Source organism: Acomys russatus, chromosome 14 (assembly GCF_903995435.1).
Source record: "Acomys russatus chromosome 14, mAcoRus1.1, whole genome shotgun sequence".
NCBI lineage: Eukaryota > Metazoa > Chordata > Mammalia > Rodentia > Muridae > Acomys > Acomys russatus.
Window position 1 is genome coordinate 50,069,654 of NC_067150.1, and position 24,861 is coordinate 50,094,514.

Sequence of the window (24,861 nt, forward strand, 5' to 3'; positions counted from 1 at the left end):
AAGGAGATGGTGAAGGGAACGTGCTCCTCCCTAGAAGCTCGAGATGAGAGGGTGATGGGAGATGGATGATAGGTCAGCTATGATTGGGATGAGGTTGACATGGCAGCCCAGCGCAGAGGCCAGCAGGGTCTACTTACTGGCAGATGACTAGGATGTGAGACAAAGGGAGGGGCAGCTCTATCTAGGTGAACAGCAAATAGGAGCCTGGATGGAGACGGCGAGGGTGCCAGGGGGGTTCTTCCACACTGGTCTGTAGCCTGCAGGCTAGAGACTTTATAGAGCTTAAAATAAAAGGCTGAACTGGAGCTGTGGCTGAGGTGGTAGAGTGCATGGCAAGCATGCATAAGGCCCTGGGTTCAATCCCCAGTACAGCATAAAGCCAGGTGAGGCAGCATGTGCCTGCAACCCCATCACTCAGGAGGTGGAGGCAGGATGTTTAAGGTCATCCTCTGCTATATGTCCAGATGGAGTCTAGCCTAGGGTACATGAGGTCAATGGGAAAGGATGCCTGAAGAGGGAGATCCTGAGGAGGTAGGCAAGAGAGGGGCCCTTCTTCAAGGCCCCTGAAGAGGGGAACAGGTTAGCTTCCAGAAGCAAGTGAAAGAGCCATGGGCTCCTTTGTCCCTAGAAGGAAAGAAGTCTGGTGGCATAAAGGGAAGGGACAGTCTGGTGGCTTATCCCTTCTCTGTGGAGTTGAAGGTGCTGGTGTGTGCTCGTGGGAGGGGCATGAGGTGACTTTGGAGTTTCTGGAAGAGGGGCCATGGGTCAGGGGCACATCTGCCGTGGTCTCCTGGAAGGACCTGGCAGGGCTGAGGGCCCAGCTGAGCGTGTAGATAGGAGGTTCTCGGGAGCTTGGATGTTTAGTCTAATGGGCAGGCACATTTCTTCCTGAGCCACGTGCAGGCGTGGAAAGGAAGATGTCCACCCAGGCAAGGGCTGCGTTTTTGTCAAGACTGTTCTAGAAAGGTCGGCAGGAGAGGCAAGGATGTGCTGAGAGGAGGGAGGGGCTGGCACATCGTGTCTGGGACAGGCAGCTCTTTGGGGGTAGTTTGAAGAGTCAGCAGCTCTGTAGCTCTGGGACCCTCAGGCTAAGCAGGCACAGCTGCAGAAAGCAGGAGGGAGGGAGGGTAGGGAGGCCCGCACACTGGAAGTACGGAGCAGGGCAACTGCAGGTGCCCACATGGTCTAGGGTGTGCGGCCGCAATGGACAGTAAGAGGGGTCATTAGCATTGGAGCTTCCAGCTCCCAAGAGCCTGGGCTTGTCTGCGCCCATGGTATAGAGCGGAAGTCACCCAGGGAGGCAGCAGGATAGAGTGGAACGGAAGGTTGCAAACCAGGTGCCAGGATTGCCACAATCCCCATGGGTGGCAGATGGATGCTGGAGGATGGCCAAGAGATGACAGGATGCCCAGAGGACCTGGTAGACATTTCTACCAGAGGCAGGTAGTGACAGCAGGAGGCAGGGGAGGTGACAGCAGGAGGCAGGGGGAGGATGCTGACTCACCCTGACCTTGAGGTGTGAGGGGGCTCTGAGGAGAGTGATGGTCTAGGGTCATTAAGGAGGGGATGTGGATGAATCAGAGAACGAAGAGGGGAGAGGAATCATGGAAGAGGGCATAGTAAAGCGTTTGTGGGAGGGAGAGAAAGAGAACAGAGGTTGGAAACAGTAAAATGCCATTAACCTAACCTCTGTTTCTATGGAGTTAAGTGCAGGATTCTGGAGTCAGGCTGTTTGCCCTTGAATTCTGGATCCACCATATGTATATATTCTCAACTTACTGGGCCTCAGTCTCCTTGTCTGTAAAATGGGCGTCACCAGCACCTGCTTCTTAGTGTCTTTATGAGGACAAAAGAAGATAACTCACATACAGGTTAGTGCCTGGCAGGTAGCAGGTGCCTAAGAACTGATGACTGCTGTCCTACTGTCTGTTACCACAGGGCAGTTCCTTTTCCGAGCAGGAAAACTGGCAGATAGTGCACGAATGCAGGAGATTGTCTCAGCCCTCATCCCTTTTCTAAGGCTTGATGACTCCTGGGTCCTGTGATTTGTTGAAAGGCCAGCAGGGAGGGTAGGGGAAGTTGAGGACGAAGGGGGTGGGCATCTGCTAACATAGACACTCAAGCCCTTGGCAAGGAGCACAGTTAGGCCAACCTTGTGAAGATGAAGACACTGGGTGAGAGAAAGGACTTCTAAAAGCTAATGGCTTCAGAGGAACAAGGCTGTGGATGAGAAGGAGCCTGGGAAGGGAGGGTCAGAGGTCCTGTTGGCTACAGTGAAGGAGAGAAAGAAGACAGAAGGTGGCTGGGTTGCCATATTAAAGAGCTTAGCTTTTCTTCCATGGTGCAGGTTCCCCATAGGGTTCAGGCCAATGGTAGCTTGCTCGTGAATTGGAAAGGCAAAGCGGGGGCATGTGTACCAGAGGCAAACAATGCAGGATGGAGGCCAGGTAAGAGGTGGGCCAAAGGTGCAGAGATTCAGGTCTGGGGCAGAAAGGGCACTGAGAGACAGCATCCCAGGAAGCCAGAGAAGACCTGATAACTTCTGAAGGGGTTGTGGGGGGCAGCTGGGGTAAAGGTGTCTGTGGAGAGCAGCTGGAAGGGGGTGAGCCCTGGGTGCCTTGACAGAAATGCAGATTGTACCTTTCAGCTTGGAGGACGATGACGCTGAGTTCAGCTGTGTACTCACTGGGTGTAGAGACAGCTGGCCCTCCAGGTGGGCACATTCTGCAGGCAGGTGGGAAGGCAGGTCGGGTGTTAGGAGAAGGGTGGGGTGCCTGGAGCAGGAACCATCTGCACACAGGGGAGCAGGAAGAGACAGGGTGCTGCTTAATAGGGCGGAGGACCAGGACTGCAGGCAGCATCCAGAGACCCAGGGCTGAGACAAAGACCTGCCCCCTCAGCAGCCTGTGGCCTGCTAAGAGCTGAAGCCTGGCCTCAAGCTGGCTAAGACTTTAGGTTAGAGGTCAAAGAGACCCCAAGGAGGTGGCTGTTCACATGAATATGGGATGATGGGAACATTTTGACAATGACATTCTCTTTCTTTCGACTGACAGGATTCCTAGGGGATATCATTTGTGCCAAAAATGTGTACAAATGGGTGTCACTGAAGGTGGGTGTAGGTATGAAGGCAAAATGAGGACACAGAAGTGTTTACAAAAATGCACTCATTGTGTGTATGCGTGTTTGCGCATGTGCAGTGTGTGGCGCACATACATGTGTGTATTTGCGCTCACAGGCAAGCATGAGCTGGTGAGGAAACAAGGAGGCCCGAGGAAGCCATTTTCTTCAGCTTGCATGGAAGGAGGGTGTCTAGTCCCAGGGTCTCTAGGTCAAGGTCAGGAGTTGCTGTTTTCTTTGCCCTCATCTCCATAGGAGGTAGCACCTTCCTCTCAGACCACTCCATGAAGTAGTCCAGACACCAGAGTAGTGCTGTTTGCCTATCTGCTGTCCCTCAGTCCTTCTACATGTGAGTCCTAGCCCCTCAGTGTCAGCTTCTGGACCCCCGCTCCCCACCATCTGCCGGATCAAAAGAGGCAAAACCCACAGCCAAGGAGAGGTAGGTCTGACATCTGGGACGGAACCAGAACCCAGCTGTGGCTTTCTGACTGCACCCATTAGCACTGGGAGGGAGGGAGGGAGGCACCCCAGACACCCAGGCCTCTAATTCTGGCATGTGCCAATTCCAGAGTGTCTTGGTCTGGCTGTCTGTTGCTTTTCTACCACAGCATGGTGCCTGCCACTATGGTTGGCTGTCTTGGGTTGTGATATTATTTCTGAGTGACTCTAGGGACTGTGGAATGCAGTTGAGAACATTTGGGCACCTACCTTGTGCCTTCAGAAATCCCACTGTTCCCTTCGACTTTAGTTTCCCTTCTGGAGGATAGGTACAACTCTTGCTCCTGCCTGACTGGCAGCTGACGACCATGTAGCTTTTAATCCTGGAGAGATCTGCTGTCCTCTCACCTGGGCTAGACCTTAGGTGGTCCTAATATCAGGGAGCTCAGTCCTCTCAGATTTTCTCAACATTCTTTCTTGTTCGAGGCAAGGATGCACTTACTTTGGTAGGACCCTCTCCACTGTGACACAGTACCAGGAAGGTTCACTGTCTCGTACACTCTGCAGAGCTGCCTACCACCCCCGACATCCCCACCCCCACCTCCATACCAAGCCCAGACGTTGCCTCTGCTCCTCATTAGCCGTATGGCCCCAAGCAGATGCCTCTCTTTGAGCGTCAGTGTTATCATCTGTAAAACACAGCGGTTAGCCATGGTACTAGTGTGAGGGTTAGATGGTCTAATTCACAGAAAGCACGAAGTGAAGCAATCAACTCTTTCATGAATGAAGGCTTTTCTGTCTTCAAGGAACCACCAATTTAAAAAAAAATTCTAGTCACAGGAAAGACTCATTTGGGATACTTCTGGACACCCAGGCTGGGGTGTAGAGAGGGTGGCGTGCACTGAAGATGCCAGCAGGGAAGCTGTTGCCAAACTCCCCTGGCTGGACCTGCAGACTGGGGCTGGCAGGAGTGATGGGCACTGTCCATGGTGCTGAACACAAGTTTGGGCTCAGTTCAGAGATTTGTGCAACCATCTGGCAAAGAGCAGAGAGACGCCATCTTTCAGGGCCAAGGGCAGTTCCCAGAGCCTGGATCCTCTTGCCTATCCCAGCAACACTTTCCTGGTCTCTCCCATCGTGGTCACTAAGAGCCACCTCTTGAGATGTCCAGCCACGAGGGACGGCTCTTAGACTCTAAGGTTTATCCTCCGAGTTCCCTGAGGTCAAAGCATCTGGAGGCCAAAGCAAACAGGTGCTGTCATCTGATGATGCCATCTGATTAGTCAGGGGCTGTGGTCCCTGTCAATGGCTCTCCTGTTTATTACAGGTTCACCCCCACCCCCACCTCTACCCCATCCTGATCCCCAGTCCCTACTTGCAGTAGAAGTTTTGCTCCAGCTAGTCCCTGAAGGGTGTATCTTCCTCCACCTCTCATGCCTTTCCTGCCAGTTGGTTGGATTAAGTCATTTGGTTGCTCACTTAATAATATAGGGCATGGGTCAGAGCACTTCACTGATCTCAGTTTATTTTGTTCTTATGGCAAGTTTTGCTGGTGAGGTGTGTTGTTTGCTCCCTGAGTAGATGAGAAAAGTGAGGCAGGAGAGAACCTAAGAGAGTAGAGCTGGGGCAGATGCACGTTGCCTGGCTCTAGAACTCTACCCCTTCCAGCAGGCTGATTTGCCCTTCACATAGCTCCCAGGACACTCAGGCACTGGAGAAGGAAGTACCCCAGCCTGGATCAGTCAGAAATATCTGGAGCATCTGGAAACTCAAGATTGAAACAATTAGTCAGAATGTAAGGAAATGGGTGGTTTCGCCTCATGCAATTTGGTTTTATGAAGACCACGAAACGCAAACATTCTCCTGTTAATTACTGTCTTGAATCTGGTCTGTAATTGAGGGAACTAGAGCTGGAGGGGGGGCGGAGGGTGTAGAAATCTACTGGAGTGGCAGGCCTGCTGGTGTCAGCATTCCCAGCCGCTTTGCACCCAATCTGTTAATTTTAGAAACTCCTCTAGCCTGGGTATATTATTAGATTTATGTACGAAGGGCCACATGGCCCTAAGTGGCTCCTCTATGCCACAGTATTTTTGTTTGTTTGTTTTCCCCTAGGAGACTAAATGAAAAGGAATGGTGGCTCTGTGTGTGTGTGTGTGTGTGTGTGTGTGCGCGCGCGCACGCACGCGTGCGTGTGAGCACGCATGCACATGCATGCCTGTGTGTGCGCTCATGTGGGTGTTTGCATGCATGCTGTGTGTACGAATGGGGATACCCGGCTGTGGCTGTCTTTGGGTGACTAGTGTGTGGCTGGGCAGAGTGTACCCAGATCAAGAACAGAAGCAGAAGTGGGGCCCCCAACTCACTGGTGGATGTGCTGTGTTCTTTGCAGAATTGTATGAAGGCTGTTATCACTCCCATATCAGTGTGCAAATTGGGCAGAGAGATGCTAAGGCGTTTTCTGATTAAAGGGGATGCTAAAGAGCCAATGTGAGAGAAGTTAGGTCACAATTATAGGAAACTGAGGCTTAGTATGAGGAACCTTGGGCCTGCTTGATGTCACATAGGATCTAAGTGACAGAATCAAGCTGGCCCGAAGCCTCTACCTCCCAGGTACCTGCTGGATGACTGGATGTCCCTGCTCTCTGGTCACACTCTGTGGCATGGCTGTCTGACAGCCTATCTTAGCCACAGCTAAGCCTCAGGGAATATGGGGGCAGCCTGGGGAAGATGATGTGAGTTTCTTTTGTCACTAGTCTCTTATTTGTCCCCAGAGGTCATTGGTTGTGTTTCATCTTGCCTCTGGTTGGGGAGTAGGGTGGGTGGGGATGATGTGAGCCTGGGGAACTCCCAGAAAACAAGTGGGAGGTATCCTAGGCTAACGGAGAGCCTCTGCCTATTTTGTGCCCTGTGTTTGCAACCTCCACTCCTTGCCCTGATGCTCACAGGCCTGTCTCCCCGAGTGCCTCAGAACCCCCAGCCTCTCCCCTGTGTGCTTTCCCACAAAGCCTCCCTTCTAGTCTGTAGCTTGTCCTTGCTCTCCTGGTGACTGACCGCTATGTCTCTCTGGGCAGATTTTACTGGGACCTGACGATGCTGTTGCTGATGGTGGGAAATCTGATCATCATTCCCGTGGGCATCACCTTCTTCAAGGATGAGAACACCACACCCTGGATTGTCTTCAACGTGGTGTCGGACACCTTCTTCCTCATCGACTTGGTCCTCAACTTCCGCACGGGGATCGTGGTGGAGGACAACACAGAAATCATCCTTGACCCACAGCGGATTAAGATGAAGTACCTGAAGAGCTGGTTTGTGGTGGACTTCATCTCTTCCATCCCCGTCGACTACATCTTCCTTATTGTAGAGACTCGCATTGACTCAGAGGTCTACAAGACTGCCAGGGCGCTGCGCATCGTCCGCTTCACCAAGATCCTCAGCCTCCTGCGGCTCCTGCGGCTTTCCCGCCTCATTCGGTACATTCACCAGTGGGAAGAGGTCAGTAGTTGGGCAGAACTTCTTTGCAGGAGGGCTAGGTCCCCGCCAAGAAAGCAGAGCCAGTGGGTACTCTCGGAGAGCTGGAGATGGGTTGATGTGGCCGTAGATGACACGCCTGCTCCAAGAGGACAAACACTAGCAGTCTAGTGACGTCGTGGCCTATGTTAGTGTCTATACAAAGCACTTCACAGATTTCATCTCATCTGTCTGTGACAGTCACGAAGGGTGCCCATAGACACTCATTTGCAAGCTACATAGGAACGGGACCAGGCTGCTGGTGTTACAGAATTATTATATTGAATACAGGAATCTGGAATTGGGGCAGGGCGGGTACAGGTTTCGTTGGCAGCTCTCTTAGATTGGATTCTTTTAGAAAGGTCTCTGAGATGGGGATTTTCATGAAAGTGACTTGGGAGGGGGCATCTTTAGGAAAATGTGGTAAGGAAAAAAAGGGCAAGAGGCCAAGACAGATGAGAAGACAAGTGAGGTGACACATCAAGCAAAGCCCCATAAGGAGCTCTGGGCACAGTGTACACCATACCCTGAACTTGTCCTAACCAGGGAAGGGAATTGGAATGGCTACACTCCCGTGTCTAAGAGTTCCTAGGTCTGGTACCCATAGCCAAAACAGTTTCCAGCTTCCACACAGATACTGGTTGTGGAAGCCAAAAGCCCCTGGGGGCACTGAAGCCCTGTGTATAAAACTGTAAGGAAATTCAAGAGTCTGAGGGCTTTAGCTATAGAAACTAAAATTTAACAATCCTCAGATAAACTAGGTGGGTCCGCACCATTGGGAAGGTCCTCGAGCAACTCCCAGCTGGAGTACTGGCCCACAGGAGGAGAGAAGGTGACTTTGCCAGGTGCTGGAGTTGAGTATGCCTCTGTCCTGGTTAGCTTTCTATTGCTGTTATAAACACCATGACCAAAAATAAGTTAGGAAGGAAAGGGTTTATTTCACCTTATAGCCCACAGTCCATCATGGAGGAAGTCAAGGCAGGAGCTCAAGGCAGGACCTGGAAGCAGAAATGGAATCAGAGTTCACAGAGAAGTGCTGCTGCTGCTGGCTTGCTCAGCTTGCTTTCTTAAGCATCCCAGGACCTGCCTAGGCACCGCCCACAGTGGGTGGGGCCTTTGCACATCAATCGCCAATCAAGAACCCCCCCCCCCCCAGGGCTTGCCTACAGGGGACGTTTTCTCAACTGAGGTCCCTCCTCTCAGATGACTCCAGCTTGTGCCAAACTGATAAAACCAGCCACCACGTTTAGTTAGTGTAGCAAGCAGGTCAGGCTGGGAGCTCTCTCTCGGGTTTGGGGGAGTCATGCTGCGTGAGACTGCTCACCTTGGCATGTGGATTAGCTGTGCTAAGCAAGCTCACTGCCAAGGCACCTCTCCCTGTGGGCCTCCTGGTTTCCAGAACCCTTGCTTGACTGAGCTGAAAGCCTCATGATCAGGTTCCACCGTCCCTGTCCTCCACCCCTGTGGCAGCCCCGGCTGATGGTGCAAGGCATATTCAGGTCAGAGGTGTCATGAACACACGTGTTGTGGAAGAAGCGTCTGCACTGGCGTGGCAGAAGCACTCCTGCAGCATACAGTTTTCTTGGGGCTTGGAAAATCTGCATTGTTTCTGCTGGGGGGGGGGGAGAGGGAGAGAGGGAAGGAGGGAAGTACGGAGGGAGGGAGGCAGAGAAATGGGGGGACGGAGAGAGAGGGAGTCAATGACTGCACCAAGGTCACAAGGTCCAGTTGGGCTCCCTTGGCTCACGTCAGTGTGGTTGTCCCTGCCTGGTATGATACTTGAGGACAGTGGAGCTGCAGGTTCAGTCCCAGCCACACACCGCTTAGCTCTGTGACTTTGCTGCCACCTTTCATCCTTCACCCTCATTCTTTCTACCTATAAAATTGAGTGTAAGTAATATCTGGGTTTGTTTTTTTTTTTTTCTTCTGCCCTTTGAGGCTTTTTCATGAGGTCCGTCACAGAGAGCTATTTAACATATGCCCTTTCTCACCAGTCTTCTTAGTAATAGCCAGCAAGGCGAATGGCAGGGTTTATTACCCTCATTTTCCAGGTGAAGAAACTGAGGATTGGAAGGGCCACCAATCCTAAAGGGAGGTTTTATGGCCAAGACTTCCTGTCCCCTGGTTCATAGCCTGTGATCTAGTCACATCCCCTCTGTTTTAGTAGGCTGCACCTATGATGGGTGCCTGGGTTCCATTTGGTCTGAGACGGTCTTGCCAAGTGTTTACCTGTGCTTAGTCCTGGGCGGGGGCACTGTGGACTCACCTGAAATAGGAGTGGGTCATGGGGGATGGATGCCATGGTGTGTGTTGGTTGTGTTTGAAATCCCCAAGTGGCATCCAGTTGCACAGAAGTATAGGTCTTAGCTCAAGGCTAAGGAGAGGTGGTGACAGCACTTCTGTGGCTGGTGACCTGACCCTCCCTGAGTGGCTGGGAAGGAAGGAGGGCAGTTTGCTTCCCAAAGTGACCCAAAGGCTTCTCTCCTTGTGGGAAATCAGGACCTGAGTGCTCCGTTAAGACCCAGAGCAAACCCGAACCTTTCTGCCTGCCTTAGGCTCACAGATAGACTCAGGGGTAGCAGCCCCTTCCTTTCTTTGGCATTGGTTTGGGTCACCAGGTCCCCTGGGGTCCACCTTCTTCCTGACTTTGTGGGAGTTGACAAGAGTTGCGTGTGGCTGGGCTAGGTGAGCCCAGGACAGAGCAAAACCCTTCCTTTACTGTCCCTGCACCCTAGGCTTTAGGCTGCTGTTCCCACTGCCTCTCCATCCAGGCTACCCTCTGGATTTTCCAGACCTCGTTAGACAGGCTGTAGTCATAGACTTGCCCTGGGGCATACAGAGGTCTCAGGAACTGAAGTCTGAGGCCCTGAACTGAGTGCTGCTACCCTCATGCTGTGAGCAGGAAGGGAGATTCCAGGCAGACAGATGGACGCTCCCCACCCCTGCACTGGCGCCCTTATCTACCAGCTCCAGAGGAAACTGCTTTGAGCTGGTTTCTGCTTGTAAGCAGCCCAGCCAAGGGCTCTCCTGAGATTGGACTGGGGTTTCCCAGCTGACCCAAGAAGCCCCATTCCCAGGTCCTGTGTAGCCACTCTGCCCTCCAGGCTTCTCCCAGCCTCACCATGCCTGGCAGTGGTATCAGGAAGATCTTTCCAACCCCACATCTACATAAAAGCTAGGGAGCAAACCAGAGTGGGAGTGTAGAATAAAATCCTATCCTATCTCCTCTTCAAATCCCTGCATAATTTTCTTCTATGAGGGACCTCAGTTTCCCCAGTTATGAGGAGTGCATTGGTGTTTCCTGAGGCTGAGGTGCTCAGGCCCTGGCTGTCTTTCTTGGTGAAAGTGGTGTTATCAGACACTGAAGGCCTGGTTGTGACTAACAGGCCCCAAAGGAGGGAGCCCCAGCATGGGGGCTGAGGAGTCAGCTCGCCCAAGGCCCCCAGGTACCTGTGGAGTCTCAAGGTACCTGACCTCCCAGCCTCTCCTGGCTCCCCCAGCTGGCCCAGCCCAGTTGCCTTGGAGTTTTCCCTACATTTATAGCAGGGTGGGCAGAGTGGCTCTGGCTGGGTATAAGCTTCCTCTGTCCCTGGCGATCTAGGTCAGCAGCCTCCCTCAGAACCTCTTCCAGCCAGCCTCTCCCCTCCCTCTGAGGTGTGAGCTTGTCACAGGCATGCAGGCTATTGTTAGAAACCTTGGTTGCCCCGCTTCGGATGTTCCTCTGCGGGCTTGCGCACACCAAGAGACCCACCCCAGGAGCCTTTCTCCCCTAGAAATCTAGACCAGCAGGATGGGGACTAGGCCCAGGAGCTGGACAGTCTGATGAGCCCCTCTTCCTGAGGGACTGTGGTTCTCTGTGTCTCTCAGACTCTAGTGGTTGGCACCTATGGGAAGTGGTCCTGGAGGCCTGGGGCTGACCCTACCTGCTAGTGCCATCACAGGCCTCAGTGTGACCCTCAGCCCAGAGCTCCAGGCCATGCCCAAGACACCTATGCACTGGCTTCTCTGAGATCTTGGCTTGTCTTTCATATAGGTAGAGATTTGTTCATTTTCTCAAGGGGGAAAAATGAGTGTCTGGAAAAACTTAACCAGATCCCAAGAAGCAGAAAGTCCGTGGCAGCCTGAGCCCAGTGCTGGGGTCTGAACTGTATAGAGAAAATAGCTCTGCTGAAGGGCTGGGCAAGAGATGGAAGGGAAGGATACATTTAGAGTACAGACTGTATGGTACCTTTGCCCATTATTTCACCTGGTTTCAAAGAAAGCTTTGGGTACAGGAGCTCATGGTTAGCGATCTGTTCAACAGATCAGAAAACCGAGACCTTGAGTGGGTATGCTAGACATGGAAGACATGCTGCTTGCAAGTGTGGGTGCAGGTTCCCAGAGGGCCAAGCAGGCAGAGAGTGAGCTGCCCAGGCCACCTGTCTAGTGAAGCCTCCAACAACCTAGAAAGAGAAAGGTGCTCAGCCCCACCCCACCCCTACCCCTGTCAGAGCCAACAGCGTAATAGGAGATTTTAATGAAATGTAAAGAGCAAGGCAAATATTTGCCTGGTGCATCTGACTGGCAGGTGGCATGTGGCCCCAACCCACAGTGGGGACACAAGCACAGAGCAGCTCTTTCAGCAGTGGCTAGCCTCCTTGACAACCATATCCTGGGTGCTGTCTAGTGTTAAAAGTGTGGCGAGTGTCCTTGTAACTCAGGGCATCCTCTATCATGACCCTCCCCACCAGGCAGCTCTGAGGTGGCCATGCTAATACACCTGGTTTGGCAGTCATATGCCCCTCTCCTACAACATTGGTCACCTCAGTGTCCACACCCTTCTACACTCATGATGACACACCTGCTACCCCCAGGCTCTGTGTTCATCTGAAAGGAAAAGCACTGCTATTCTTCCCAGCCTGTGAGCTGTGTCTTCCTAGGCTACATGCCCCTTTTTGACAGCCATATATATACTGGTTGGGACCTGCTTACCTCTGGTTCTATCACTGTCATTGTCACCTTCATCTCTGTGGTGAAGCTCTTCCCAGTTCCTGAGACTTTACCACGTGCTTCATGCCATATTAACTGCTGAGGCTCTGATGAAGGCAAAACTAGACAGGCTAGGTTTTTAGAAGAAAGTACAGGGGAACAGGGTTGGGATAGGACTCTGGGGTAAAAGTACTTGCCGTGTAAGTCTGGGTGCCTGAGTTCAGATCCCAGGACCCACATAAAGCCAGTGGCTGTAGCTCATGTCTGTAATCCAGTGTTCCTAAGGCTAGCTGAGGAGCAAGGAGCCTATGCAAGCTTGCAGGCCAGCTAACCTCGTGTGCACATCAATAAACAAGAGATCCTGTCTCAGCAAGGTGAACGTTTGTCCCCTGACATCCCACATGTACAGCGTGGTACATGCAGACCCCTAAAAAAAAAGATCAGAGGTGCAGAAAGACACATGTCAGCCCTAGTACTTCTGTCTGTGTGACCCAGAGTAGCTCGTAGAACGGGCCAGGGATTGTGGTCTGTGACAGTCTGATGCCTGAGGCTTCCTCTGGCTTCCGTATGGTATCCATTCATTCGTTTAAGCACCCACGGATGCACGCAGGCAACCAACAGATGTTTTGAATGCCTACCTGTGCTTTCCATAGAGGGACACAGACACAAAGACTGGGGCTGGGGGAAAGGGGGAGGGAACGAGGGTTTGGGTGTGTGTGTGTGTATGTGTGTGTGTGTGTGTGTGTGTGTGTGTGTGTGTGTTGTTGTTGTTGTTGTTGTTGTTGTTGTTGAATGCCAGTTAGTAAATATCATTTTAGATAGAATGCCGCAGAAGACAACAGTCAGGGAAGAGTCCTGGGGAGTGCAAAAAGGAAGGGTCACTGGTTACTTCACCTGGCATCATTGGAGGCCTTTCTCTGCAAGCAATAAGGCAGGAGGATGAGGAGCCAGAAGGCGGCCATGGGCAGGTGGGGTGGCAGATACAATACTGAATCCCTGTGGCCTAGCAAGAGCTGACTGGGGCATTCAAGGACCCACAGAAGGCCACCGTAGCCAGAGGTGAAGGGCCACGGGTAGAGTGGAAAGCAGCTGGGGCCCAGGATGCTGAAGCTGGGGTCAGCAGGTGATGTGTGATTCAGAACTATTGAGAGTGGTCACTGGTCAGCTTCAAGTCAAAAGACAGCCTACTTACTCTTTTTAACTTTCATTTAAAATTTACTTTCTCCTCTCCCATCTCCCTACTCACCCAAATTCATGTCTTCTCACTCAAAACAAAACAAACCAAACTAAACCAAAACAAACCAAACCAAACCCAAAACACACACACACACACACACACACACACACACACACACACACACACACACACACACACACACACACATATTTCTTTATTGTGAGGAGCTGCTTGGTGGAGTGGGCTGGAGGGCTGGAGGCTCATGCAGTGTGTAGCCTGCCCCTGAGTGAGTAGGTACACTAGCTGCAGGATGCCCCCACAGGAAGAGGAGCCCAGAGGTCCTGCTTCTGTGGCGCCTGCCTGTACAGCCAGGGAAGGAGAGGTTTTGGATGTGTCTGTGTGCAAACAGACAGGGGAACAGCTGGACAGGCAAGCCAATCTGTCACTCTTGTCTATTCATGTGTCCTGGGTATGACAAACAAAAAACAAACAAAAAACTGGGGCATCTCTGGGGTTGAAGGGAGAATGAAAGGAGGTTGTCCTTTCGCAGGCGAGGAGGGGCACTGTGGATTTCCTTTGGCGATCTCTTGTGATAAGCAGCAGAGCTACACCATGAAGCGTCCCTTAGACAGTGAGACTCCATTCTGGGTGTAGCTAGAGGTCCCCCTCTGATACAGCCCATAGCCAAGAAGTCCTCTGCAGAACTGTGTTGCCTTGACAAGCCAGGGGTGGGAGAAGGCAGAAGCTGTGCTGGTGGCCTTAGCCTCTGTGAGTGCTATGCTATCCAGGATCCAGACAGGGCACCTAACACCAATCTGGCCTCTCTGTCAAACCCCCTTTTGGGCCTGCTCAGCCTCCTCTGTTGCTGGGATTCCATGCCTGTGCCCAAGTCTCCTTTCTGTATGTGACCTACTCTGAGCTTGGGTGGGCAGGGGCAAGCTTCTTCATGCCTCCCACATGGAGGGGGCTTTTCTTGGGCACTGACTGACACAGAGTACTGCTCAAGACACAGAGTAGTAGACAGTCAAGAGTTCTTCTGAGGGTACAGCTCTGAGATTCAGGGAGGAAGGGTCCTACCAGCCCCTCACTCTGGAAAGATCTCCTGTAGGCAAGAGCCTAGGGAGGCTCACTGCAATTCTTTTGAGACCATGCGATTCATAGAGTGGGGCAGATTGGAAGCTAGCATTTCCTATCTAGACATCTCAGGGCTGACTTTCAGAGCCTGTGAGATCTGTGCTTCAAGGGTACTGCCTTGGGCTCACACTCCCCTTAACCTCCTCACACGTGGCTGGGAAGCCCATGTCCCAGTCAGGGAAAAGGAACTAGTTGGGACATGCTCTGATATGGTTCCTTTCTCTATCCCTGTCCCTCTCCTTCTCCCCCCACCCCCCGCCATGTGTGTGTGTGTGTGTGTGTGTGTGTGTGTGTGTGTGTGTGTGTGTGTGTGCGTGCATGTGTGGTGTGTGATTCCGTGGTGTCATTTACCTTGTTATTGAGACAGGGTCTCTCACTGGTCTGAACCTCACCAAGTACACTAGGCTGGCTGGCCAATGAGCCTCAGGGGTCCCCTTCCCCTCCCTTCCCAGTGCAAGGATTACAAAAGCATAAGACCACACCCAAGTTTTTAATGTGGGTTCTGGGGGTCAAATTAGGGCCCCTCCCCCACGCAAGCACTTTGCTGACAAAGTCATCTCTCCAGCCCCTAGTGTGGGTTTCTGACACTTCTAGTTGTCTCCTGGGGTACTGTGAGGGTAGGTTGTGTCTAAGTAGGGCCAGAGAACACACGCACTCTAGCAGTTTGTCACCCTGATTCAGCTATGAAGACCTATGGTTTGAGGAATGCCCCTGTGCTGCATTAGGTACAGGTCTGCCTCTGTGGCTGCCAGCTTAGGACACACCCTTGAGGCTGCTGTCCTGCTTGCCATGGCCACTGTCTCTTATGCCGGCACCTTAGGGACAGCAGACTGAGAAATGGAATCCAGAGTTTGTCTCTGGACTTCAGATGCCTCTTCTGAAATGGGCTTGGGTCTTAAGTGGCATCCACAGGTTTGTAATTTGGACCCCAATCCTGCATCCAGGAGGAATGTATTTTCCTGGGGATGGTTTGGAGGTTCCAAAGTCTCCCAGATTAGAGGCCAGGCCAGAATGTCCACAGGCTGCTTGGGCTCCCTCAGCCTCTCTCCACTATCTCACTGCCTTGTAATCTTGGGGATCCTTGGCAGGCTCGAGGCTCTGCCATACATTGGTGTAAGCAGCTTTGGAGGAAGAGGTGGGACCAGGGAGGCTAGGATGCACCCATCCTGACCAGACCCTGCCACACGGTAGCTTAGCTCACAGAGCCACACGTGAAGGTGGGGGCAGGCTGGATAGGCTGGGGTGCAAGTACTGCTGTAACTAACTCAAGTGTTAGCAACAGCAGTACTACTAGTGCGTATGAACTGATCATGAAGATCAATTATTAATAACATTGTCTCATAATGGCTTGTAACTTATTGAATACTTCTATCCTCAGTACTAAGTATTTCATATGCATAATTTAATCCTTCTGACAACCACTCAGTCACAAATTTTTTTCTCACCATTTTCCATGTGAGGAAACATGATCAGAGAACTCTGGGGATTTCCTCAAGGTTGCACAGCAAGCAATTGGGTCAGAACTAGGCCTGGGTTCAAATCTATCTGAACATGGAGCCTATGGGCCCATGCTGCCCCCTTCGCTGTTCCCAGGGCTGGGCCCTGATATCCCAGTAACAGATTTAGGGAGGGCTCATGTCTGGGGACTGACTTCAGAACATGGCTCAAAGCATGCTTCAGGCCAGGTGCCCCTGGTTTCCGCATGCCCTCAGCAAGATGATAAGGTGGTCTCTGCCCACTCCTTGTCCTGGAGAATATGTGTATCTGCATGGATGCCGGGAGTGTCACTATGGTACCCTCCAGCCTGCCTCTTCTGGGTCTTGCTTATTGTTTGCCCCCCTCCCCAGCCCCAGTCTGCACGCATGCTCTGACCACTCACTTGTCTGGGCAATGGCTTCACTCCGCAGATCTTCCATATGACCTATGACCTGGCCAGTGCCGTGGTGCGCATCGTGAACCTCATAGGCATGATGCTCCTGCTCTGCCACTGGGACGGCTGCCTGCAGTTCCTGGTGCCCATGCTGCAGGACTTCCCCCATGACTGCTGGGTGTCCATCAATGGCATGGTGGTAAGTACACATCGCTGCCTCCCTCTGGGCTAAGAGTCCCCTCTCAGGAAGCGGGGATGGGTAGAGAGTCTGTGCAAACTCCTGAGATGCTGGCCTAGTACTGAAGGGCACATAGCTCTGCCCTTTTCAGATCGAGCTTCCCTTCCTAGTGCAAGAAGCCACTCACAGAGCTCTTGGCTGTGAGCGGTCCCTGACGCTTTCTACCTTTTTCATCTAGTCATGCATTTTGATAGCTGGTCTGGCTTTACCCAAGGAGACTAAGACCTGGGCTGTGTTGTGATAGTGTGACAAAACTGCGTTGATTGGCTCCCGTCTCCTTAAGCAGCTGAGCTGAGAAAGCCAAAGGCCAAAGGCCATTGTTAGTAGCACAGGCAGACTCCGAGTTCATGCACAGCCACTTTCCTCTCTGAGGCCAGACTGGAGTGTCCAAACCCACGTACCAGCCACCAGTGCAGGGCTGAGCCTGGAGAGTGAGCAGGCTGGAGGGTGACCCTCTCTAACATTGTGAGTGAGTAAGAGAATCAGACTCGGGCTTCCAGAAGCCATAGGACAGAGCCCCTTGCTACAGATAGGGCTTCCCAGAAAGAGCTCCCTGTGGCTGTTGCTCTAGCACCTGGTGAGCCCCTGCCTCTCCTCCTAGTCAGTGTGGTGTGGTCTGAAGGCAAATCCCCAGGGCCCCAAGGGATGAAAAAGTGGCTTTGAAAGAGGTGAAAGAGACCCCAAGGCATCCTCAGCATCAAACAGGCCTTTACAAAACAGGCCTGCTGATGAGCGAAGTGTAAGTGAATCAGCCATATGGGTTGAATTTGCCCTGTTGCCAGTGGCTCGGCAGGGCAGTGGAAGACAGAAGACAGCTGAGGGCTGCCCCTAATCCTCAAGGCTAGGATCCAGGCCTCTTCCACCCCTGGGGAGCAGCCCTACCCACCTACCTTAGTCTGGACTGAACTAAAGACTCCATAGATGAGCTCAGCTCTAGCCAGGATGGTGACCTTGAACTTGGCACAGGCCTGGTTTGATGTCCTCCAGATGCCTCAACAGCCAGATGCTGCAGAAATGCTTAGGGCTCTAGGCACAGGCCCTGTGAGCCTTACATCATCCGTCCCACCTTGGCGTGGAGTGGAGACAAAGGGCCAAGGCTGGTGGTTCCTCTTATGAGGACATTGCTTCTATGTGTATGAAGGTAACAGGCCCACACATGCACTAAGTTCAAGAGATGGCCTTTCTGAGCTCCAGATCCCACAAGGAGCACTTCTTGAGACACCGACTTGCTTTGGAGATGAAAACAGCCAGGAGATTCCTTCCCTGTTTCCTTCCTCCCAGCTCACATGTGCTATGTACTCAGGAGAGTCCACCTTCAGGGGGCAGGGGCAGGAGAATCAGGGGCCGTAGCCCTGTGCAGATGAGGACAGGGTTTTGAGAGTGACAGGAAGCTCCAACTGCTGCTCACCCAAAAAGAGGAACATGGTATCGGCCCCTGCAGAGCCATTCCCCCAGGGGAAGCGTTGCTAGCTTCGTAATTGAGGTCAGTGGGGAAATGGGCTTCATTTAGCAGCTGTCTCGGGATAGGGGATGGAGTTACTTAGTGAGGGGAAGACAGCAGGGTGGCTCAGCCTAGGGCCATATGCTACCCAGGTCAGAGTAGCGCCAGCTGACTTAGCCCCTTGATGTACCTTCTTCTGTGATCCTTACTTCCCCTTCTCCATCCAACTGTACTAGGAAGGCCTAGGTTTTCCACCATGAGGTGCCAGTGCCAGCTTTCCTGCTTATCACTGAAGGTCTTCAGCCAGCAGCAACACTGGGGAGGCCCTGTGCCTGAAGGTTGGCAGGGAATCTTCTAGGTGCCAGCAAGAAGGACCTTCCCTGTTACTGTGCCAGGCCTCCTCTCCCCATCCCCATCCACTTGTCCTCCTCTGTTCCATCTGCAGAATAACTCCTGGGGGAAGCAGTATTCCTACGCCCTCTTCAAGGCAATGAGCCACATGCTGTGCATTGGGTACGGACGGCAGGCACCCGTAGGCATGTCTGACGTCTGGCTCACCATGCTCAGCATGATCGTGGGTGCCACCTGCTATGCCATGTTCATCGGCCACGCCACCGCCCTCATCCAATCCCTGGACTCCTCCCGGCGCCAGTACCAGGAGAAGGTAGGTTGAGCATTGTGTCCACCTAGGTCTTTTTCAGGAGGATCTGCTCACTGAACCTGTGCAAGAAGCAGCACACATGGCCAGCAAATGGGTACCCACAACTGTCAGTACTGGGATGGGCAGTCTTTTTAGATGAGAGCCTTGTCAAGTCTTGACTTCAACCTCCTGTTGGGCACCCAGCCTTCCTTCCTCTCTGCTGTAGTGCGGGGAGCAGGGAGCTGTCTCTTTACTTGTAGGGACCTGTACCCTCATTGTTGCTAAATCTAGTAAGGTCTTCAAGGCTCACTTGGCAGGCTCTCAGTGTCTGTGTCTGACAGGTCCCCAAGTCCTTTGCTTCTAACTAGGATTCTATGACTCCCAGCTGGCCTCACTGGTTTCTCTTGTCATTTGTCACCACAGGACTCGAAGAGCTCTGGTCCTGCTGGGGCTTCCCAGGTGCTATGTTCTGCCTCACCACCTGCACATGCTCCATGGCATCACCATCCCATCCCGTCATGAGCTCCAGTGTTTCTTGGGGTGCCTATAGACCACCCATCCTCATCATGTATAAAATCAGGGTGGTCCCTCCTCTCCCTGCCACCCCAAACCTCCATTCTGCCCATTTTACTAACAGACCCCAGGAGCTTAGGCCCTAGCCTAGAGTTATCAGCCAAGTTTAACGACGCTGTCTGATTGCCACTGTAAAGCCCTGCTTCCCTTTAAAGCCCTTAGCTTTTTCCCTGGGTCCCTGTAGCCACATTTTGATTGTAGTGACTGAGAACTAGGGCCTGGATTTAGGCAGCCTGAGGTCCCGTAGCTTCTTCTCTGGTAGTTCTGAGTGTGGTCCTGTCAGAACAGGACTGTACGATCTGCCCTGGGGTCTGTGAGGGGCGCTGTACTCACATCGAATAAGCTATTCAATAGTCATGAACTAAGTAGCTACTTATCTGTACCCCTGTGCCAGGTATGGTGGGATACTCCTGTCGTTCCGGCACTCAGGAGGCTGAGGCAGGAGGATCAAAGATTCCAGACCAGGGATGTAGCTCAGTTGGTAGAGCGCTTGCCTAGCATGTATGAGGCCCTGGATTTGATCCCTTCGCCATGTTAACTGGGCGTGGTGGTACGTGCTTGTAACTCCAACTCTCGGGAGGCAGAAGCTAGAGGCCCATCCTTAGCCTCACAGGGAGTTCTGGGCTATCCTGTATGTCACAGGAAGACTCTGAACCAGCTCCTCTTCAAGGTTTCCCATTGCTTCTAAGGTGAAGATGGGCTTGTGGCAGGAATTTTTCACCCCACACTTCAGGGCCACGATCCAGCTAATGTTCAACTCAATTCACGATGGTCCCATGCTCCTGGTCTCTGTAGGTGCTCCGCTTCAGGTCCAGAGAAGGCTCCAGGAACAGAGCCCCTTTCTTTCCTTCACCCGCTGTCTCTGCATCTTATCTTGAACTTGACCTTCTGTGACCCACTTAGCTACAGTCTATCATGTGACCCCCCTTTGCCTCCTGTAACTGGATAATCCCACGTAGCTATGTAGAGATGGTTCATCTTTCCTCCCCAGGCCATGACTCCTTACCAGCAGGATCCAACTCTGTTGTCTAGTGTTTGACACGCAGTAGACCTTAGCATCCGTTGATTCATTAATTGTTTGTCAGTGTTGGCTGTGCTGCTGTCCCTTGGAAGGGTGACTGACAGACTGAAGGCATTCAGGTGTGGAGGTCCAGGTCCTGTAATGTTAAGAGAAAAGCTCAAGAGAGCCTTTAGGCCCAGAATGGGCAGGAAAGCTTGCTTTGAGGAGACAAAAGGAGACATGTGGGAGAGAATTCTAGGCCAGTGGTCTGGTCATGGGGTGCACGTGCAGTGGTGTGGGAGGGTGATAGGAAGCAGTGTTCTGGGTTAGCAGAAAATGGGGGTGGGGCAGATAGAATAGGACTCAGGTCATATAGGACAGGACTCAGGCCAGACCTAGGTGAGGCTCAGCCTGTGGAGTGAACAGCAGGCATTTGTGTAGAAAAGGCACTGAGGTCTGTTACACTACAACCGGCGTGAAGTTGCTTGTGACTTCTTCGAGAATTTCCCTTATTTTATTCTTGGTTGAGTTGTCCTGATTTACCTAAGAATCTTCTCAAATGTCTTCCCTCTCTGCCCCCCCCCCCCCCGTCTCTTCCTTAAACTACAACAGCCCTTCTCACTACTGCCTGGTGTTCCTCCATCTGTTTGTTGAGAGGCAATTCTCCAAAACACAGCTCCAAATGTGCAGGCTCCCTCTGTCACAATGGCTGGCCAGGAGGCTGCTGCCCTGTCAGGCCTGTCTCTCCTCTCAACTGGAGCTGCTGTTTAGTCCCAGCACTAGGGAAGGCAGAGGCAGGTGGGACTACTTGAGGCCAGCTTGGTCTATAGAGCAAGTTCCAGGACAGCCAGGACTGCACAGAAAAACCCTGTCTCAAAAAAGACTCAAGATTAAAAAAAAAAAAAGACTCAAGGTCCCAGCTGAGGCCTTATCTACAGACACAGTTTGCAAAGGGTCAGGTGGCCTCACTTCTGCCCCACCTGCAGCCCATCCTGTCACTGGGCCTGTTGTCACTCCTGGCAAGAGTGGGCGCCTTCTCTTGCAGAGTTGGTGTTTGCAGGAAACTTGTTTGCTTCCTTAGACATTAGGCCTGTGCCTGGGCTGTGGATAGCCCTTGTTTCCACTCCTCTTTATAGTTTTCAGCATTGTGAGGACCTCCTTCAACTAATAAAACCTTCTTCTCTCCCATCCCCCCACCCCTAGAGCTACCAGTCAGGGCCATTATTTTGGGTACAGTGAGCTTATTTTAACATTGAGCCAACGTTGCCTAAGAAAGCCCGAGGGTTGGGGTGTGCCTCCAGTCACCAGCCTGGGGGTGCCTGGAGGTGACTCCCGTCTTTCTCCCCTGTCTCAGTATAAACAGGTGGAGCAGTACATGTCCTTCCACAAGCTCCCGCCTGACACCCGGCAGCGCATCCACGACTACTACGAGCACCGCTACCAGGGCAAGATGTTTGATGAGGAGAGCATCCTGGGGGAGCTGAGCGAGCCGCTAAGAGAGGTGAGCTGCAGGCAGCCTGTGCAGGGAGGGAGGGGGTGCTCGGCCTTGCTGGCACACAGCTCCCTGACCTGTTCTTCGTTGTCCGTGGAGCAGGAGATCATCAACTTTAACTGCCGGAAGCTGGTGGCCTCCATGCCGCTGTTTGCCAACGCAGACCCCAACTTTGTGACATCCATGCTGACCAAGTTGCGGTTTGAGGTCTTCCAGCCTGGGGATTATATCATCCGCGAAGGGACCATTGGCAAGAAGATGTACTTTATCCAGCATGGCGTGGTCAGTGTGCTCACTAAGGGCAACAAGGAGACCAAGCTGGCTGATGGCTCCTATTTTGGAGGTGAGACAGCCGGGGGTGGGGGTGGGGCGCTCAGGAGAACAGGAGTGACTAGGAGCTAAGCTAAATTAGAAGCACGGAGGGCCCTTCAAGGCCCAGCCTGGAACTGGGTATCTATGAGCTCAGTAGAGGGGTGTCTGTCTATGAGGTCTGCTATAATAAATCACTTAAGGCTGGTGGCTTATAAACCACAGAAATTGGTTTCTCAGCTCTGGAGGCTGGAACTCACAGACCAGGGTGCAAGCACGGTGGGCTTTTAGTGGTAGGCTACTGCCTTCTTGCTGTTTCAGATGGCAGAGGGAGCACTGTGTTGTTTCCTTGGCCTCTTCTATTATATTTGTGTGCATGCATGTACCCCCCTCTCTCACACACCCATGAAGAGGTCAGGGGATAACTTGAGCAGTCAAGTCTCTCCTACCAGGTAGGTCCTGGGCATCTGACTCATGTCATCAGACTTGGCCGAAAGCACAATACTGCTGAGCCATCTGACCCGCCCCTCCGTAGCTTCTTCTATGAACCACTTCCCAAAGTACCAGATCACCTTGAGATGGGAATTTCAGCTCAGGGATATGGGGTGGGCACAGGAATTCTGTCCATTGGAGGGGAGTTGTCCCCAGAGATAGAAACAGCTTGACGCCCCCATTTGGTGGGGTTGGAGCTGGTACCCAGTATTGCTATAATCTAGCAGGCAGCCTTGTAAGATCATTGTACCAAGCAGTGGGGCGCCAAGGTCAGGATCGGCAGCTTTGGTGGCCTGGATGTTTTTTGTGTTTGTGTGTGCCTGCCTGACCCTGAGGCCTGCTGTGCCCACAGAGATCTGCTTGCTGACCCGGGGCCGGCGCACAGCCAGTGTGAGGGCGGATACCTACTGCCGCCTGTATTCGCTGAGTGTGGACAACTTCAATGAGGTGCTGGAGGAGTATCCCATGATGCGGAGGGCCTTCGAGACTGTTGCGCTGGATCGCCTAGACAGGATAGGTGAGGGAAGGCGGGGCAGGACGTGCAGGTGGGAGGGCAGGGACGCAAGTACCACAGACTCCACATCTTCCCCTTTCCCGCTCCCCCCCCCCCCCCCCCCCCCGCCCATGGCTTGGCCTGAGTGTCCACTCTTGTTCAATGGCTCAGGCAAGAAGAACTCCATCCTCCTCCACAAGGTGCAGCACGACCTCAACTCAGGCGTCTTCAACTACCAGGAGAACGAGATCATCCAGCAGATCGTGCGGCATGACCGTGAGATGGCCCACTGCGCGCACCGCGTCCAAGCTGCTGCCTCGGCCACCCCAACCCCCACGCCTGTCATATGGACCCCGCTTATCCAGGCGCCACTACAAGCCGCTGCTGCTACTACGTCGGTGGCCATAGCTCTCACACACCACCCTCGTCTGCCCGCTGCCATCTTCCGGCCTCCTCCGGGACCTGGGCTGGGCAACCTCGGGGCTGGACAGACGCCAAGGCACCCGAGGAGGCTGCAGTCCTTCATCCCTTCAGCACTGGGTTCTGCTTCGCCAGCCAGCAGCCCGTCACAGGTGGACACCCCATCCTCATCCTCCTTCCACATCCAACAGCTGGCTGGATTCTCCGCACCTCCCGGATTGAGCCCTCTCTTGCCTTCCTCTAGCTCTTCCCCACCTCCAGGGGCCTGCAGTTCCCCACCAGCCGCCCCCACACCATCCACCTCCGCAGCTGCTGCCACCACAGCTGGGTTTGGCCACTTTCACAAGGCGCTAGGTGGCTCCCTGTCATCCTCCGACTCCCCGCTACTCACCCCACTGCAACCAGGAGCTCGTTCTCCACAGGCTGCCCAGCCGCCTCCCCCACTGCCTGGGGCTCGTGGAGGTCTGGGACTCCTGGAGCACTTCCTGCCGCCCCCACCCTCCTCTAGGTCGCCATCATCCAGTCCTGGGCAGCTGGGTCAGCCTCCTGGAGAGTTGTCCCCAGGTCTGGCAGCTGGCCCACCAAGTACACCAGAGACACCCCTAAGGCCTGAAAGGCCATCCTTCATGGCAGGGGCCTCTGGGGGAGCTTCTCCGGTAGCCTTTACCCCCAGAGGAGGCCTTAGCCCCCCAGGCCACAGCCCTGGCCCCCCAAGAACTTTCCCAAGTGCCCAACCCCGGGCCTCTGGCTCCCATGGTTCCCTGCTCCTGCCACCTGCATCCAGCCCTCCTCCACCCCAGGTCCCACAGCGCAGGGGCACACCACCCCTCACCCCTGGCCGCCTCACACAGGACCTGAAGCTCATCTCAGCCTCTCAGCCAGCCCTCCCCCAGGATGGGGCACAGACTCTCCGCAGGGCCTCGCCTCACTCTTCAGGGGAGTCACTCTACCCCAGAGCTGGGGGTGGAAGCGGGAGCAGTGGGGGCCTTGGGCCTCCTGGGAGGCCATATGGTGCCATCCCGGGCCAGCATGTCACTTTGCCTCGGAAGACATCTTCAGGTTCTTTGCCACCTGCACTTTCTTTGTTTGGGGCAAGAGCCTCTTCTGGAGGGCCCCCTCTGACTGCTGCACCCCAGAGGGAACCTGGGGCTAGGGCTGAGCCAGTGCGCTCCAAACTGCCGTCTAATCTATGAGCCGGGCCTTCCCTCCCTCTTCTTTTTCTCTCACTCCTTTCTTCCTTCAGGTTTAACTGTGATTAGGAGATATACCAATAACAATAATAACCATTAAAAAAAAATATACCCCAGAAAAACAAAAAAGACAGCAGAAAATAACCAGGTATTCTTAGAGCTATAGATTTTTGGTCACTTGCTTTTATAGACTATTTTAATACTCAGCACTAGAGGGAGGGAGGGAGGGGGGTAAGGAGGGAGGGAGGGAGGGAGGGAGGGGGGAGGGGAGCAGGCAAGGCCCAAAGGCAACAGCCAAAGGAAGGCAGGCAGGCAGTGGGGCAGGGCAGGGCGGGGGTGGGGTGACCCATGTTTGGGGT

General features: G+C 53.3%; 1 protein-coding gene across 1 annotated transcript in view; it reads left to right on the top strand.

Moving 5' to 3' along the window:
• The window catches only part of Hcn4 (hyperpolarization activated cyclic nucleotide gated potassium channel 4), a 38,897-nt gene extending 14,185 nt beyond the window's left edge, over positions 1-24,712 (top strand). Inside the window, exons 2-8 of the mRNA XM_051156569.1 lie at positions 6,627-7,050; positions 16,252-16,413; positions 18,339-18,557; positions 21,461-21,607; positions 21,701-21,941; positions 22,752-22,916; positions 23,064-24,712. Coding sequence (XP_051012526.1) covers positions 6,627-7,050; positions 16,252-16,413; positions 18,339-18,557; positions 21,461-21,607; positions 21,701-21,941; positions 22,752-22,916; positions 23,064-24,505 — 2,800 coding nt within the window. The 3' untranslated portion in view covers positions 24,506-24,712. The remainder of the gene's footprint in view (positions 1-6,626; positions 7,051-16,251; positions 16,414-18,338; positions 18,558-21,460; positions 21,608-21,700; positions 21,942-22,751; positions 22,917-23,063) is intronic.
• The last annotated feature ends 149 nt before the right edge of the window (positions 24,713-24,861 follow it).